This window comes from Saprolegnia diclina (genome assembly GCF_000281045.1).
Source record: "Saprolegnia diclina VS20 unplaced genomic scaffold supercont1.31, whole genome shotgun sequence".
Lineage (NCBI taxonomy): Eukaryota > Oomycota > Saprolegniomycetes > Saprolegniales > Saprolegniaceae > Saprolegnia > Saprolegnia diclina.
Window position 1 is genome coordinate 351694 of NW_008246098.1, and position 13582 is coordinate 365275.

Genomic DNA, 13582 nt, shown 5'->3' on the forward strand with positions numbered 1-13582 from the left:
GGCCTGGCATGGCTTGACCGAACCAGACACAACAATTCGCGTGAGCGTCTCGAGCAGCAAAGCATGTCGAAGGAACGGCGCGAGTGCCAAGACGCCAGCATTGCCGATCCCGTTGATTGAAACACCGAGGTGCTCGTAGCGTGGCAGAAGAAGCGCGAGCAAAAGGCAGTGGGTCGGCAAGAGGCGCAAGTTGGTCAAGCGCAACGTCGTGAGTCGAGTTAGACGCGGCAGGCCGTATTCGAGAAAGCGCTGGATACCCCGACGCTCGGGGCCATGGGGGGACTTTGTGTCCGAGTCACACACGTCAACTATACTACTAACGTTTCTACTAGTAGTGTGCAAGTGCAGCGCCACGAGCGGGCAGCTGCTGAGCACGCGCACAATATCGCCCACGTCGGAAGGGTGAAGGCCTGGAGCTCGAGGTGAGCCAGGTGGCGCGACCACATTCCGCAGGCGTCGGTTGAAACCCAAGTCTTGGGAGCTGCGAGGGACACAGCGATATGGTTTCGCCCAGACACGTTGCGTGAGCGAGAGGACGTCCAAGGTCTTGAGCGTCAATACCGTGAGTGGCACTGCGTCGATCCATGCGGCAAGCGTCGCAGCTACCGTCTCTGGTAAGCGTATCTTGTCCGTTGCACACAAGACGAGCTTGGTTACATGTTGCATCGACTCGAGCAGGTCCACGACGCGGTGTATCGCCCGTCCGACGGCGAGAGGCAGACGTCGATCGATTGGACCGACGTCGCAGTGGCTAGGAGCACTTGCTGGACGTTCACCAACGCAGCCGGGCCCGTGGTCCATGCTGTAACCGTGAACGGGAGGTGGCGAAGCGTCAGCCGCGCGCGCGGTGGCGGGACGACCACTGGCACGTTGGATCGAGCGGGCCCCAATGTGAAGCACAGCCGCGAGTTTACGCCGAGGAGCTGGGCGAGTACGTTGTCGGCATTGACAAGCTGCATGAGCGCACATATATTGAGCGTGGGTCAAATAACGTCGAGCCACTGCGTGGCGATGAGCTGCAGTGCTGGCGTGCGCGCTGCTCGGGTAGTGCATCGAGAAACACCGTCATGCCGTCGACAAGGCAGGACCGTCGCAACGGCCTCGAGCAGCTCGGCCGACAGCAGCACCGCGTTGGATGAGAGGCGGCGCGGACGCATGTTTCGCGCATTGCTGGTGCGCTCGGTCGCCATGCTAGTACTGTTGCCTTATCCCAGTTACCGGATATGGATCTGTTGCAATCCGGTTACGAATCACACGTGGCAGCACGGCTGTGCGGCAGGCGTGTCAGGAATCAGCATCGTCAAACAATCCATCGAGTCCGAGCAACAAACACCACGGATTCGATAGACGGTATCGTTAATGTTGTTTGCGTCTATGAAATAGTTATCGATTCTTGGATAGCGTGGTTTGGATAGTAGGAGCAAGATAAGCTGTTTGCCACCAGAAAGTGTTCCGACTCCCATGTCCGGCTAGGCTGCAAAATGCGCTCAAGATAAGCTCCGCTATCGACTAGCAAGCGGTGAAGAGGTCTGTATTTGCCCCTATATATGCACCATTTATGTTCGCAAACGTAGAATTAATTATATATCAAAGGGCTTCAAGGCTCTAAATGCAAGATATTCATGTTTCCTCCTTAGTCAGATTTCATCAAAGAGACCGGGCGGTGGACCCAACGATCTCGGCAACTCGCACAGTAGTCGCCACTCCGCGAAACCTGTCAAAGCCGGGTGTTGATAGCTCGGTTCTGACGCAGCGTCGTCATTGATCGTGCACGACCGGTGCTGTGGTAACCACGCTCGTATCGTATCCAGTTGGCTGCGCGGTGCGCCAAACGTCAATGCACCTGTCGCGTCCAAGCGTCGACGTTTGGTGCAGTCTTGCATTCTCGGGTGCAGCCAGCCCCACAGCAGCGCTTTGATACCGGCCGCCGTCAGTGGGTTTGTCGACATGACCCACTGCGTGAGCTGTGGCGCAATACGTGCTAGCCTCTTCGCGCCGTATGGGCCAATTCCGACAAGTCGAGGGTCGTAAGAGAAGGCAGGCGCTCCAGAGCAATGACCAGCGGTGGGACGCCCGCATCCATGCAGCCTCGATTGATCAGCGCGAGTTTGACGAGATGATGCGCTGTCGGGAGGTAGCACGCCAGCGTCAAACACCCGCGATCGTACAAGCTGTTGGCAGCAAGCTCCAGGACGTTGAGGCGAGGTAGAACGTTTCGACCGAGCGCATGCATCGCAGCCGGTGACACGACGCAATGACGCAGTGACAACTCGACAAGGCGGTGCAGATGGGGCAGTACGTTGCAGATCAAGTTGTCGACGACATGACCATTTGGCGGGTCAGTTGGCTGCAACTCGGCGCTTGCGTCAAAATGGAGCGACAATGACGTCAGATGCGTGTGGTCCGCAAGCCGCTGCGTAAGACGAGTCGTCTCGGAGAGAGACACGGCCGACAAACTAATGCATTGGAGATGGCGGCCAAAGCTTCTTGGCGGCACGACCGACGCGACGACAGGCGAGTCGAGGACGGCCAATTCGACGAGGGTTGGCGACATCAAGAGATGCTGGACAAGCCACGAGAGCAAGCCGTTGGCATCAAACGAGATCTTGCTCAAGCGAACGTGCGTCATGGGCGACCGAAACAAATACTGCCCGAGGACATGCGCGCTGTCACTTGGCAGTTTAAAGAAATCGTGGGCGAGGAGCGACAACGACACAATGTGCGACGCCGCAATCGCCGCGACGAGCTGCGTGATGGACGGCCGGTACAGTTCGCTTGTCCGGGCAAAGACGATGTCGAGGGTGCGAAGCGACGGTGTGTGCGCAATCACCGCGCAAAGACTCGGCAGAATCGTCATCCGCGCCGCCGAGCACGCGCCTTCGATCGTTATGGAGAGCGCTGTGAGAGGAGGCGAGACCCATGGCAGCGGTGGCAGCGCCCATGACGACAATTGTCGCGACTCGGCCAAACGCACGCGTGGCGTGAGCGTGAGCAAGTACGCACAAGCTGTGGACAGGGCAGGGCCTCGAGGTTGGGTGCGGGCCAGACCTCGTCCGCCGACCGCGACATGGCGAGCGTCTGGAGGAGCAGCAGTGGTAGCGTCAGTCGCGTGTTGGTCATCGCATCAAGAAACGTAACAAAGTCATCGCCGCTTTCGATGCAGACAGCAACACGCTGGACGAGCTCGGGTGGCAGCATCGATATTGATTGCACTTTGGCGATGTCAAAAAAGCATGATGTGGCGGAATGATGGTCGCGTTGTATTCGCTTAGAAAGTACATTTCGAGCGCCGTCATTTTATGCAGGCGTGTATCCATTTGCGACGACGTATCCATCGACCAGTATTAATATATCGACCGAGCAATGCTGTAGCGATTTGCCCAACAATGGCACTGGACAAGGCCGCAAAGTATTCACGGTGCCAGCGTCAAAGTCGAACGATCATGGTAAGCATTGCCCTCATGATAATGTAGCGCTCGTCGACTCGTTCGCAGTATTATTACAAGTTACAGTCCTACGATACGACCCGTAAATCGCGCGTGGGGTCCGATGAGAGTACAAGGTTTTCGTACAAATAAGTGTCAACGTGTCATTCTTGCTCCGAATACGATTTTGCGTCGTCGCAATTTCGTCAGATTCTCCCTTTTGGCACTCGATCGGCGGTGCTACGAGCGCTGCCAAGCACGTTCGGTGCAACGGGAGCGCCGCAAAAAGCGCGTCGACGACCCGAGAATCTTCCTCACTTTCGATCGTACCGCAGACGTCCATGCTTGTGACCGTGCGACGCTCCACGTACGTCCACGATCGCAGAAGGAACACCACGAGACCTTTAGCACGTCGTGGGTTGCTGCACGTCGTGGGCACCCCATTAGTGTGGACGCCTCGGGCGCGGCGAGGCTGCTATCGAAGCACAGAGTTGGCCCAAGCACGCTGGTTTGCTCGTTGCTCATAATACCGCAATACTATGCTGCCACGTATGCTCGTAACCGGATCATCCGACACTTGCCAAATGCGTATCCGGCCATTTTGGATCCGGCGCAACCACATGATGACCGAGCGAACCAGCTATCCGCGGGACAAGCGTCCGCGCCGCCTCGCACCCGACGCGGTGCTGCTGTCGGCCGAGCTCCTCGAGGCAGTGGCGACGTACCTGCCCGTCGACAGCATCGCGGCGTTCCTTGCTGCACTGCCCGAGCAGCTGTGCACGTCGGCGCTGCAGCTCATCACCACGCTGTCGCACGCCCTGGGGCTCGACGTTCTTTGGCCCACGCTCGACCTGCGTACGCTCACGCAGCTTGCGAATGTCGACGATGTGCTCGCCCATCTCCTCAGCGTGAATTCGCGGCTGTGCGTCCCTTTGGCGACCGCACGGCCGACGGTGCCAGTGGTTGTCGTCACACCGCCGCGCGCATGGCCGACGCTTGGCCATCTCTCGCTCACGATTGCCACATGGACCATGGACCCGCATGTGATGGCGAACGTCCAGCAAGCGTTTTTGCTCAATGCGACATCGGTCCGTTCGATCGACGTCCGTATCGTGGCGATGCCCTTCGCGCCGTCGGACGCGCTATTCACCACACAAAGTGTGTGTCTCACTGCGCTTGTGGAGCTTCTCGCGTCGATGGCGTATGTGACCAAGCTTGTGTTGCGCGCGACGTACTTGGTACACTTTCCTGCGACGGCAGCGGCGACGCTCGCCGCATGGATCGATGCGATGCCTCTCACGTCATTGACGATGCAGAACGTGAACGTGAACGAGGTCTCGACCGCCCGACAGCTCTGGGCACACCGACGCCTCGCACTGCCCACCACTGGACGCGCCACCGGGATGTGGTCACGCCACCTGACGCACCTCGATTTCCGGTTCCTTCCGCCGTCCCAGATGAGCGCCCTGGTCCAAGCGCTCGTCAACAGCCCACTCGTGTCGTTGCACGTGCGTGGCTGGGACGTGAGACGATGTATTCCAGGCCATCCGGTTGTCCAGCGCTTTCTCGAGTACGATCTTCCGTGTCTCCGCCAGCTCACGACGTTGCGCTTGACCAAGGTCCACCTCTCGACGACCCACTGCCTCACGCTCGCGCTTCTTCTACCGCGCTACACACATCTCGCTCTCACAAACAACAAGATGGGCGACGCCGGTGTCCTTGCGCTTGCGCCCTTTCTTCGGCACACGTCGCAGCTCGAGACGCTCGCACTGGTTGACCAAGGCTTTGGTGACGTTGGCGCGTCCGCACTCACAACGGCCCTCATGCACACACCGCAGCTTCGCACGCTCAACCTCAGCCACAACGATGTCAAGTTGGGTGGTGTCATGGCGCTGAGTGGCCTCTTGCCGCATCTGGCACGGCTAGCGACGTGGCGCTTGTGCAGCAACCCGCTGGGCGCCAAAGGACTCGTATTTCTTCTGCGTGCGTGGACGTATGTGAAACTCAACACGACGACGCTGATCGACGCCCGCAGTACGGTCGGCAGCAACGACGATTCCCGGGACGTTGACGCGCTCATCTCGGCGCTGCCGCGTCACCGAACATGCTTGACGGGCACCTTGTCGCGAGATGACGAGATCGCTCGGGCCAACGCCCATCGCGCCCAACTGGACGCACATTGGGCAGCGCGCTTCGCCCAGATCTTGGAGGCTCACGTGCGAGCACCCCATGTCCGGGTGTTCCCGGTGTTCCCGGTGTGACCCGCCGCAGTGCGCTCTGCACGCAGCGTCGCAGTGTATGAGTTGCCATCATGTATATCTATATGAACGTGTTTCGCGTTATATATGAACGTGTTTCGCGTTATCTTCATATTTACACTAAGACTTCGCATACGTAGAGACTAGCAATCTCCTTCTTCTTCATTCGCTTGCCGGTCCGTGGCTCCGCAGGCGGGGGCTCGTCTTGCACTTCTGTCGTCGCCCGACGATGCATGAGTTGTCATCATATATCATCATTTGTGGCAGGTTTGTCATTGATGCATCTTGCTGGCTACACGCTCGGGGAAGCAATGACCATATCAGTGTATTGGCTTGCATGCTAGCTATATGATTGGACTCAACGCGACAGCGGTGCTGGAAGGGGTAGGGCTACCAATGCGGTTAGGGTTCATCAATGTGGCCCGCCAAGCTAGAACAAAGGATGTTTCTAACCATTTTCAGTGGCGTCTCCTTTGACTACGATGGTAGTGTGGAGAGATTGTCGCAGCGACACGAGCGGCGTGGGGGCAATGACGATACGTTGGTGGGACGTCGCTATGTGTCGGGTTGGCCACTTTCAATCGATTTTTGGCCGATCAGATCACATATCTAGATAGGAAATTGAAAAGCTGGATACGACATTTCGAAGCCCAATCCTGTATGCGTGACGCCGAGCGCACGTTGAAGGTCGCCCACGCAACGGTGCTGATGCCCTCGCGCTTCCGCATTCATCCAAGCCATTGCCATGTGCTGCAGCAACCAGGAGGACCTTTTCATATCGCAACTACAGTCGCTCGCCGTTACCAGCCTGGTCGAGACGAACGCTGCTACCGACGTCGCCGGCTTGTTGGTGACAGTGCCGGCACCCACAACGCTCGACCTTTGACACTGCGCCATCGCCTCGGCGTCTTATGGAGACGCTTGGGACTCGTATATGCGTCGTCGCTCTGTCCGGTCTCACATGAAACGAGGTTGGTTTCGCAGGGCGCCACGCATTCGCCCCTCTTGATACGGTGCAGCCCAGCGTCCGTCGAGACCTCAACACCGGTCGAGGGCATGTTGGTCTTGCCAGCGCTTCCCCGAGCGTGCCATCAGCATTGCGGTCGCCGACGTCGTATCGCAAGTTGGCCAAGATACACGATATGTAGGACTTGTGGTCTTGCTATTACTTGCCCAAGATACAAAGTGTCCAAGTCGTTTGGCTTAGCATCAGAATGGATAACCATCTCCGAAAGCCATGTCCAGTGGCCCGACGAATGCGCCCACGTCCTCTTCTTGCACTCTCCATAGATTTATTGTGGGCTCGTCTTGTATCATCGGCTCGTCCAGCCCTGCATCGCATCGTCGGTAACGCGGCAGCCCTTTGATCAGCGCGTCGACGACCCGGCGATCGTCGGTGCTGGCGATCGATCCGCGGGCGTCAATCACTCGGAGCGTGTCAACTTCTCCATACGTCCACCGACGCAGTAGAAACGCAAGGCCGCTCGCGCCCAGCGGGTTGCTGCACAAGCGCCACGTGACGAGGCGCGGCCGATCGAAAACGAAATAACTCAGCAGCTTGGCACCACGGAGCTTGATAGCGTTGCGGCTGAGGTCCAACGTGCGAAGAAGAGGTGTGTGCATGAGTGCAAACGCGAGGGCGGACGCGCCGTCGTCACCAAAGCCTTGATCTACGAGCGTGAGCGTCTCGAGCTGCAAAGCAAATGTGAGGTCGACTGCAAGCGCACGAACGCCAGCGTCGCCCAATCTGTTGGACGTCAGACGAAGATGCTTGAAGCGTGGGAGCAGCGGCGATAGCGCGAGGCAGTGGGTCGTCGAGAGATGGACGTTGGTCAAGCACAACGACGTGAGCTGGGTGAACCGCGGCAGGTCGTAGTCGAAAAAATCCTGCGTCGCGAGATCGGCTTGACGGAATAACCTGTTCGTGAGCCGCACGTCAAGCGATTGAATAGGACAATTGGCCAGCGACTTGGCCACCCGCCCCAGCTCGCGCGGGCCAAAGAGTCGTAGATCGACGTGCGTCAGTGACGGTGTAAAGCTCGCAAAGTCGTCGAATCGATAGATCACGTCGAGAGACAAGGACGTGAGCGTGGGCTTGGCCCAGAGCTGTCGGCCTGGCGAGAGCTCGTAGATGTTTTCCATGCGCAATGACGCCAGCGGTGTCGCGTCGATCCAGGCAGCGAGCGTCATCGCCTCCTGCTCTGGAAAGCGTAGCCCGTGCATGGAACGCAGCGACAGCGATGTCACATGACGCAACGAGACAAGACCTTGGACCAGCGTCGTGAGGAAGTCGTGCTGCCACTGGCTTCTCCATACCTCCGGCGCCCGATCGTGTGGCGCCGAGACATTAACCTCGATCGACTGAAGCGATGCTGCGTTAACAGCGAAGACGTGCTGCAGGCACGCGAGCACACGCGGATCGTCGGTCCAATCCGTAATCTCGAGGCAAAGGCGGTGCAGCGTCGGCCGCACGCGCGGTGGCGTCGCGACTGAAGGTATGGTGGACAGAGCCGTCGGTGCACTCACGCAGAGGGTGTGGCTTGTCGTCAAGAGCTGGTCAAGGATGCAGTATGCGTTCTCGAGCTGCGCGAGCGCTTCGAGGTCGTGACCAAGTGAGAACACATGGGGCCCGACGGCCTGCGTCAAGGTCGCGACGAGCTGGAGCGCTGGTGTGCGCAGCTGCTCGGGCAGCGCGTTTGCTAGCACCGCCATGTCCTTGGACGGCAGGAAGCTCACGATGGCCTGGAGGAGCTCGGGCGACATCTGCAGCATGGTGGGCGAGGCAGGGCGCCAAGCGGCTCCTTGCACAAGGTCGTCAACTTCCGGATATGTTCGGCATTTCAGCGAATCAGATGCAATCTGCATTTCAGCCAATAGGATGGCGGTGTGATCCCGTAAGAGCTGTGCGCTCGTGTGCATGTGGCTTGTCCAGTCCTTTCTTGTTAGTTTGCGCGAGGCTCGATGCCAGGCTATGTACAAGTACGTATCCAATGGCAGTGCGGGTGCGTTGGCGTGTACCATCGTCGTCGGAAGTGAGCGCTTCGATCGCATTAAATAATCGTCGTCTCATGTCGCCACGTCATTGTATCACCTGATCACGCAGGGTCATGCAGGTCGAGATGCCAGTATAGGACCATTTGGTGATAGCACGACGCCAACAGACCAAAACGGACGAGGCACGACAGTTGTTCGAGTTGCGGTGGACCGAGTGCAGTCGCGAGGTCCTGGAACGTCGTGGTGTCGACGACGCGTAGGTGTGCACACTCCCATTGAGATGCTCAAGTCCGTCGACAGACGTCGGTCATTTAAGTGATCGGGGCCGACGACATTATCCATCGAGAGCTCGTAGAGGGTCGTGTCGACTTGCAGCGCGTCGCAGAAGGCCGGCACCGAGTACGAAATCTATCCATTGTCATTGATGAGTGCATTATTTCGTTTAACCGGATATGTCGAAAGTGCTACTATTGGCTTGGCGTACGGACCGGCTGCTTCGCCTCACATCATGGTTGTGTGGTGGGGGTGTGGGGGGTGGTGCCAGCATTTCTGCGGACTCTGGTGATGAAACCTATCCAACTCGTCCTATTGTTCAAGCTCGTTTCAATCACCTCGATGACGGGCAGCAGCGTCACACGGGTGGCCTTGGTTGGACATTCGTATGTTTGTCCGTCGACATCGGGAATGCCCTCTCTATCTATCGATCTATCAACGTATCCGAACAAACGGGACAACAAGTGCACGGTACCTCGGTGAGGTGCCGAGGCGAGGACATGGGATAGAGTGTAAGAGTGTGGCAGTAGATGCCACAAAGAGTCGTATATGACATAGCGTGGGAGTATTGCTTTGCTGGACTTTCTAATCCCGATACCACAAATAACACTTGTGCAAATGTTGCAAACCGCGCAGAACGGCTATTCGTCGTTCGAGTCTACTCTACGAAGTGAGGTATGAACTCGAACCATGGCGTCGCTTGGCGCATGACACGGTCATCTCGTAGCGGTGCTTCAGCCATCAATTCGGCCATATTGTTTCTCTTGATCTCGATCGCCGGCGCTTCCAGCGCTGCCAAGCACGTCCGGTGCGACGGCAGCGCTGCGATCAACGCGTCAACGACCCGAGAATCGTCCTCACTGCCGACCGTACTGCGGGCGTCGATCAATGTCGTCGTGTCGAGTTCCACGTACGTCCACGCACGCAGAAGAAAGACGAGACCTTTGGCCCCCAGCGGGTTGCTGCACAAGCGCCACGTCGCCAGTCGTGACAGTTGCGGCAACAGGCCACTCAGCGCCAAGACACCACCCAACTTGATATTGTTGCGGCTGAGGTTGAGCATACAAAGGCGCGGCGTATGCGTCAGCGCCGACGCGCCAGCGTCACCAAAACCTTGGTCGACCAGCGTGAGAGTCTCGACTAGCGACGCATGTCGAAGAAAGGGCGTAAGAGCAAGGACACCGGTGTCGCCCAGCTTGTTGGTTGTGAGAGCGAGGTGTTTGAAGCGTGGTAGAAGAAGCGCAAGCGTGAGGCAGTGAGTCGTCGAGAGATGGATGTTGGTCAAGTGCAACGTCGTGAGCTGGGCGAACCGCGGCAGGTCGATTTCAAAAAAACCTTGCGTCGCTAGCTCGTCTTGACGGGACGTGTTATTCATGAGCCGCACGTGCAGCGATTTTATCGGACTATTGGCCAGCGTTGTGGCCATGTCCTTTAGTTGGCGTGCATCAAAGAGTTGTAGATCGACATATGTCAACGAGTGCGCAAAGGTCGCACTGTCGTCAAGTCGAAAAATCGGATCGAGAGACAAGGACGTGAGCGTGGGCTTGGCCCAGAGCTGTCGGCCTGGCGAGAGCTCGTTGATGTTTTCCATGCGCAATGACGTCAGCGGTGTCTCGTCGATCCAGGCAGCGAGAGCTGTCGCCTCCTGCTCTGGAAAGCGTAGCCCATGCACGGAACGCAGCGACAGAGACGCCACATGACGCAACGAGACAAGACCTTGGACCAGCGTCGTGAGGAAGCCGTGCTGCCACTGGCTTCTCCATACCTGCGGCGCCCGATCGTGTGGCGCCGAGACATGAACCTCGATCGACTGAAGCGATGCTGCGTTAACAGCGAAGACGTGCTGCAGGCACGCGAGCACACGCGAATCGTCGGTCCAGTCCGTAATCTCGAGGCAAAGGCGGTGCAGCGTCGGCCGCACGCGCGGTGGCGTCGCGACTGAAGGTATGGTGGACAGAGCCGTCGGTGCACTCACGCAGAGGGTGTGGCTTGTCGTCAAGAGCTGGTCAAGGATGCAGTATGCGTTCTCGAGCTGCGCGAGCGCTTCGAGGTCGTGGCCACGTGAGAACACATGGGGCCCGACTGCCTGCGTCAAGGTCGCGACGAGCTGGAGCGCTGGCGTGCGCAGCTGCTCGGGTGCTCGGGCAGCGCGTTTGCTAGCACCGCCATGTCCTTGGACGGCAGGAAGCTCACGATGGCCTGGAGGAGCTCGGGCGACACCTGCAGCATGGTGGTGTCGATCGTGATGTGGCGACGGAGGATCGACTGTCCCAAGCGGCTTCTTGCACAAGGTTGTCAGGCTCTGGGTGGCAGCCAATTCGATGTGCTTATTTTTTCAGCGAATCGCACGCACGATTGATACTTTTTCAGCCAATCAAAAAACGTCCAATGCCGGTCATATCAACAAGGGTCTCGTCATATCAGTCAAAAGAAATTTGTCAAAAGAAATTTTCTTGTGTCTGATAATTTTCGGGCACCCCAGTACAATGTGCGGGAAACTCGAAGATACCCCGTAGTCTCAAGAGACGCTGGGACTTCGTTATGACGGCTGCACGCCGTGCCGGAGGACGTGCATCTGCCTCAACTACGCTACAACGAAGTGACATTGCATTGGGTGCAGCAAGATACATGCAGTCGTTGGGGTTTTGTCATTTACCGAAGTATGCAGTAAGAGCTACATATTGATACGAGATAATGTAATATGCACAACGTCTCGTACAGGACAACTTGTGCCCAAATATTGTCGAATGGCATCCCAGCTACATGTCCTCATTCTCGTCAAGGACTTGTTGCGGTGCCATAAGGATTGCGAGCTGGACCGGGCGACGTAAAATCGGTGTCTCGGCATACGCAATCGTCTGGTGTTCGCCTTCGGTTGTGGGTGTCTCAGTAGCTACCAAGCATGTTCGGTGACGCGGCAGCGCTGCGATCAGCGCGTCAACATCCCGGGAATCGTCGTTGTTGTCGATCGTACTGCGGGCGTCGATCAACATTGTCGTGTTGAGCTCCACATACGTCCACGCACGCAGAAGAAATACGAGTCCTTTGGCGCCCAGTGGGTTGTTGGACAAGCGCCACGTTGCCAGTCGTGGGAGATACGGAAAGAGATGACTCAGTGCCACAACACCACTCATCTTGATTTCGTTGCGGCCAAGGTCCAGCGTGTGAAGAAGAGGCGTGTGCTTCAGCGCAGTTGCGAGTGCGGACGCACCAACGTCACCAAAGCCTTGGCCAACCAGTTTGAGCGTCTCGAGCTGCGATGTGTGCCGAAGAAAGGGCGCAAGAGCAAGGACACCGGCGTCGCCCAGCTTGTTGGACGTGAGGGCGACGTGCTTGTAGCGTGGCAGAAGAAGCGCGAGCGTGAGGCAGTGGGTCGTCGAAAGATGCACGCTGGTCAAGCGCAAGGTTGTGAGCTGATGGAGGCTTGGAAGGTGGGTTTCGAGAAAGCGCTGGACATCTTGACCGCCCTTGATCGTGTCTCCGTCCTCGAGACGGAAATGCAGCGACGTGAGAGGACAGTCGATGAGCCTTTCGGCCACGTAGTACAACTGGTACGGTCCGAAGAGGCGGAGGTCAATGTGCGTGAGCCAGCGGGAAAAGGCCGCCCTGTGGTTGAAGCGAAATAGCGGGTCGAGGGCAAGCGACACGAGCGTTGGCTTCGCCCAGACACTCTGCGTGGACGAGAGCTCGTACATGTTGTTCATTGTCAGTGACGTAAGCGGCGTCGTGTCAATCCACGCAGCGAGCGATGCAGCTGCCGCGTCGGGGAAGCGCAGCTTGTGTGTGGCACGCAGCGTGAGCTTCTCGATGCGCTGCAACGCCACGAGGAGGCCCACAAGCATCTCGAGAAGAGCGTTTTGCGCGGGCTTTAGTTCGTCCCACTCTCGAACGTACGGTGCCGAAAAATGGACCTCGATTGACCGGAGGGACGCTGCATTGAACGTGAGCACTTGCTGGACGGTCGTGAGCACCGCAGGGTCCATGGCCCATGCTGCAAATGTGAGCGAAAGGTGGCCTAGCATCGGCCACGGGCGTGACGGTGGCGCAAGAACTGGTGGCATGTTGGGCAGTGCGGTCGGCGTGGTCGCTCGAAGCGTTGGGTGCACGCTAAGAAGCTGCGCGAGAATGTTCTTGGCATTAGCGAGCTGTGTGAGCACGCCAAGGTCGAGGCCGGGCCAAATCGCGTCGGATCCGAGAACGTGGGCTAGCATCGCGACGAGTCGGAGCGCGGGTGTGCGAAGCTGGTCGGGCAGTGCGCGAAGGAACGTCATGTAGTCCTCGGACGCCAAGTACGGTGCAATTGCCTCGAGATTCTCGGGCGACAGCAGATTCGTGTCGGGCGTGAGGCGGCGCCGGCGCGTGCCATCGTCGTGTCGCGCGCTGTGCATCGCAAAATCCAAACTGCAAAGTCGTTTCATGGTACCAACAGTCATGAACCAGATGTCTTTCTTTGTCTTTGAGCCAATGGGAGCATCCAAAGGTCAGTTTTCCCGCCAAAAAAACACCCACCAAGAGTTCCCGCCAAAACTTCATTCCTCGCCACGTGGCAGGACAACCAGATGCGCACCTTGAAATTCTGGGGATCCCCACACAATCACCAGACCAAGACCAGCGCTGAAAGCAGTGAGTTGT

General features: G+C 57.9%; 6 protein-coding genes across 6 annotated transcripts; 1 reads left to right on the forward strand and 5 right to left on the reverse strand.

Moving 5' to 3' along the window:
* Positions 1 to 653: 653 nt before the first annotated feature.
* Positions 654 to 959, reverse strand: SDRG_09715 (hypothetical protein; the record flags this gene model as incomplete). The annotated part of the gene is made up of 1 exon (XM_008615665.1): positions 654 to 959. The coding sequence occupies one exon, from the start codon at positions 957 to 959 to the stop codon at positions 654 to 656; it is 306 nt and encodes a 101-aa protein (XP_008613887.1).
* Positions 960 to 1966: 1007 nt separating this feature from the next.
* SDRG_09716 (hypothetical protein) lies at positions 1967 to 3198 on the reverse strand (the record flags this gene model as incomplete). The annotated part of the gene is made up of 2 exons (XM_008615666.1): positions 1967 to 2898; positions 3000 to 3198. 2 exons carry the CDS (start codon positions 3196 to 3198, stop codon positions 1982 to 1984), a joined length of 1116 nt encoding a protein of 371 aa, XP_008613888.1. The 3' UTR covers positions 1967 to 1981.
* An 837-nt stretch (positions 3199 to 4035) lies between these two features.
* SDRG_09717 (hypothetical protein) lies at positions 4036 to 5814 on the forward strand. The gene has a single exon (XM_008615667.1). The coding sequence runs from the start codon at positions 4046 to 4048 to the stop codon at positions 5684 to 5686; it is 1641 nt and encodes a 546-aa protein (XP_008613889.1). The 5' UTR covers positions 4036 to 4045; the 3' UTR covers positions 5687 to 5814.
* A 1182-nt stretch (positions 5815 to 6996) lies between these two features.
* SDRG_09718 (hypothetical protein) lies at positions 6997 to 8455 on the reverse strand (the record flags this gene model as incomplete). Its single annotated transcript, XM_008615668.1, has 2 exons — positions 6997 to 7044; positions 7067 to 8455. The coding sequence occupies 2 exons, from the start codon at positions 8453 to 8455 to the stop codon at positions 6997 to 6999; spliced, it is 1437 nt and encodes a 478-aa protein (XP_008613890.1).
* A 1153-nt stretch (positions 8456 to 9608) lies between these two features.
* On the reverse strand, positions 9609 to 11247 carry SDRG_09719 (hypothetical protein; the record flags this gene model as incomplete). Its single annotated transcript, XM_008615669.1, has 2 exons — positions 11114 to 11247; positions 9609 to 11078 (listed from the first exon to the last, which is right to left on the reverse strand). The coding sequence occupies exons 1-2, from the start codon at positions 11177 to 11179 to the stop codon at positions 9609 to 9611; spliced, it is 1536 nt and encodes a 511-aa protein (XP_008613891.1). The 5' UTR covers positions 11180 to 11247.
* Positions 11248 to 11692: 445 nt separating this feature from the next.
* SDRG_09720 (hypothetical protein) lies at positions 11693 to 13341 on the reverse strand. The gene has a single exon (XM_008615670.1). The coding sequence runs from the start codon at positions 13336 to 13338 to the stop codon at positions 11710 to 11712; it is 1629 nt and encodes a 542-aa protein (XP_008613892.1). The 5' UTR covers positions 13339 to 13341; the 3' UTR covers positions 11693 to 11709.
* Between the last annotated feature and the right edge of the window lie 241 nt (positions 13342 to 13582).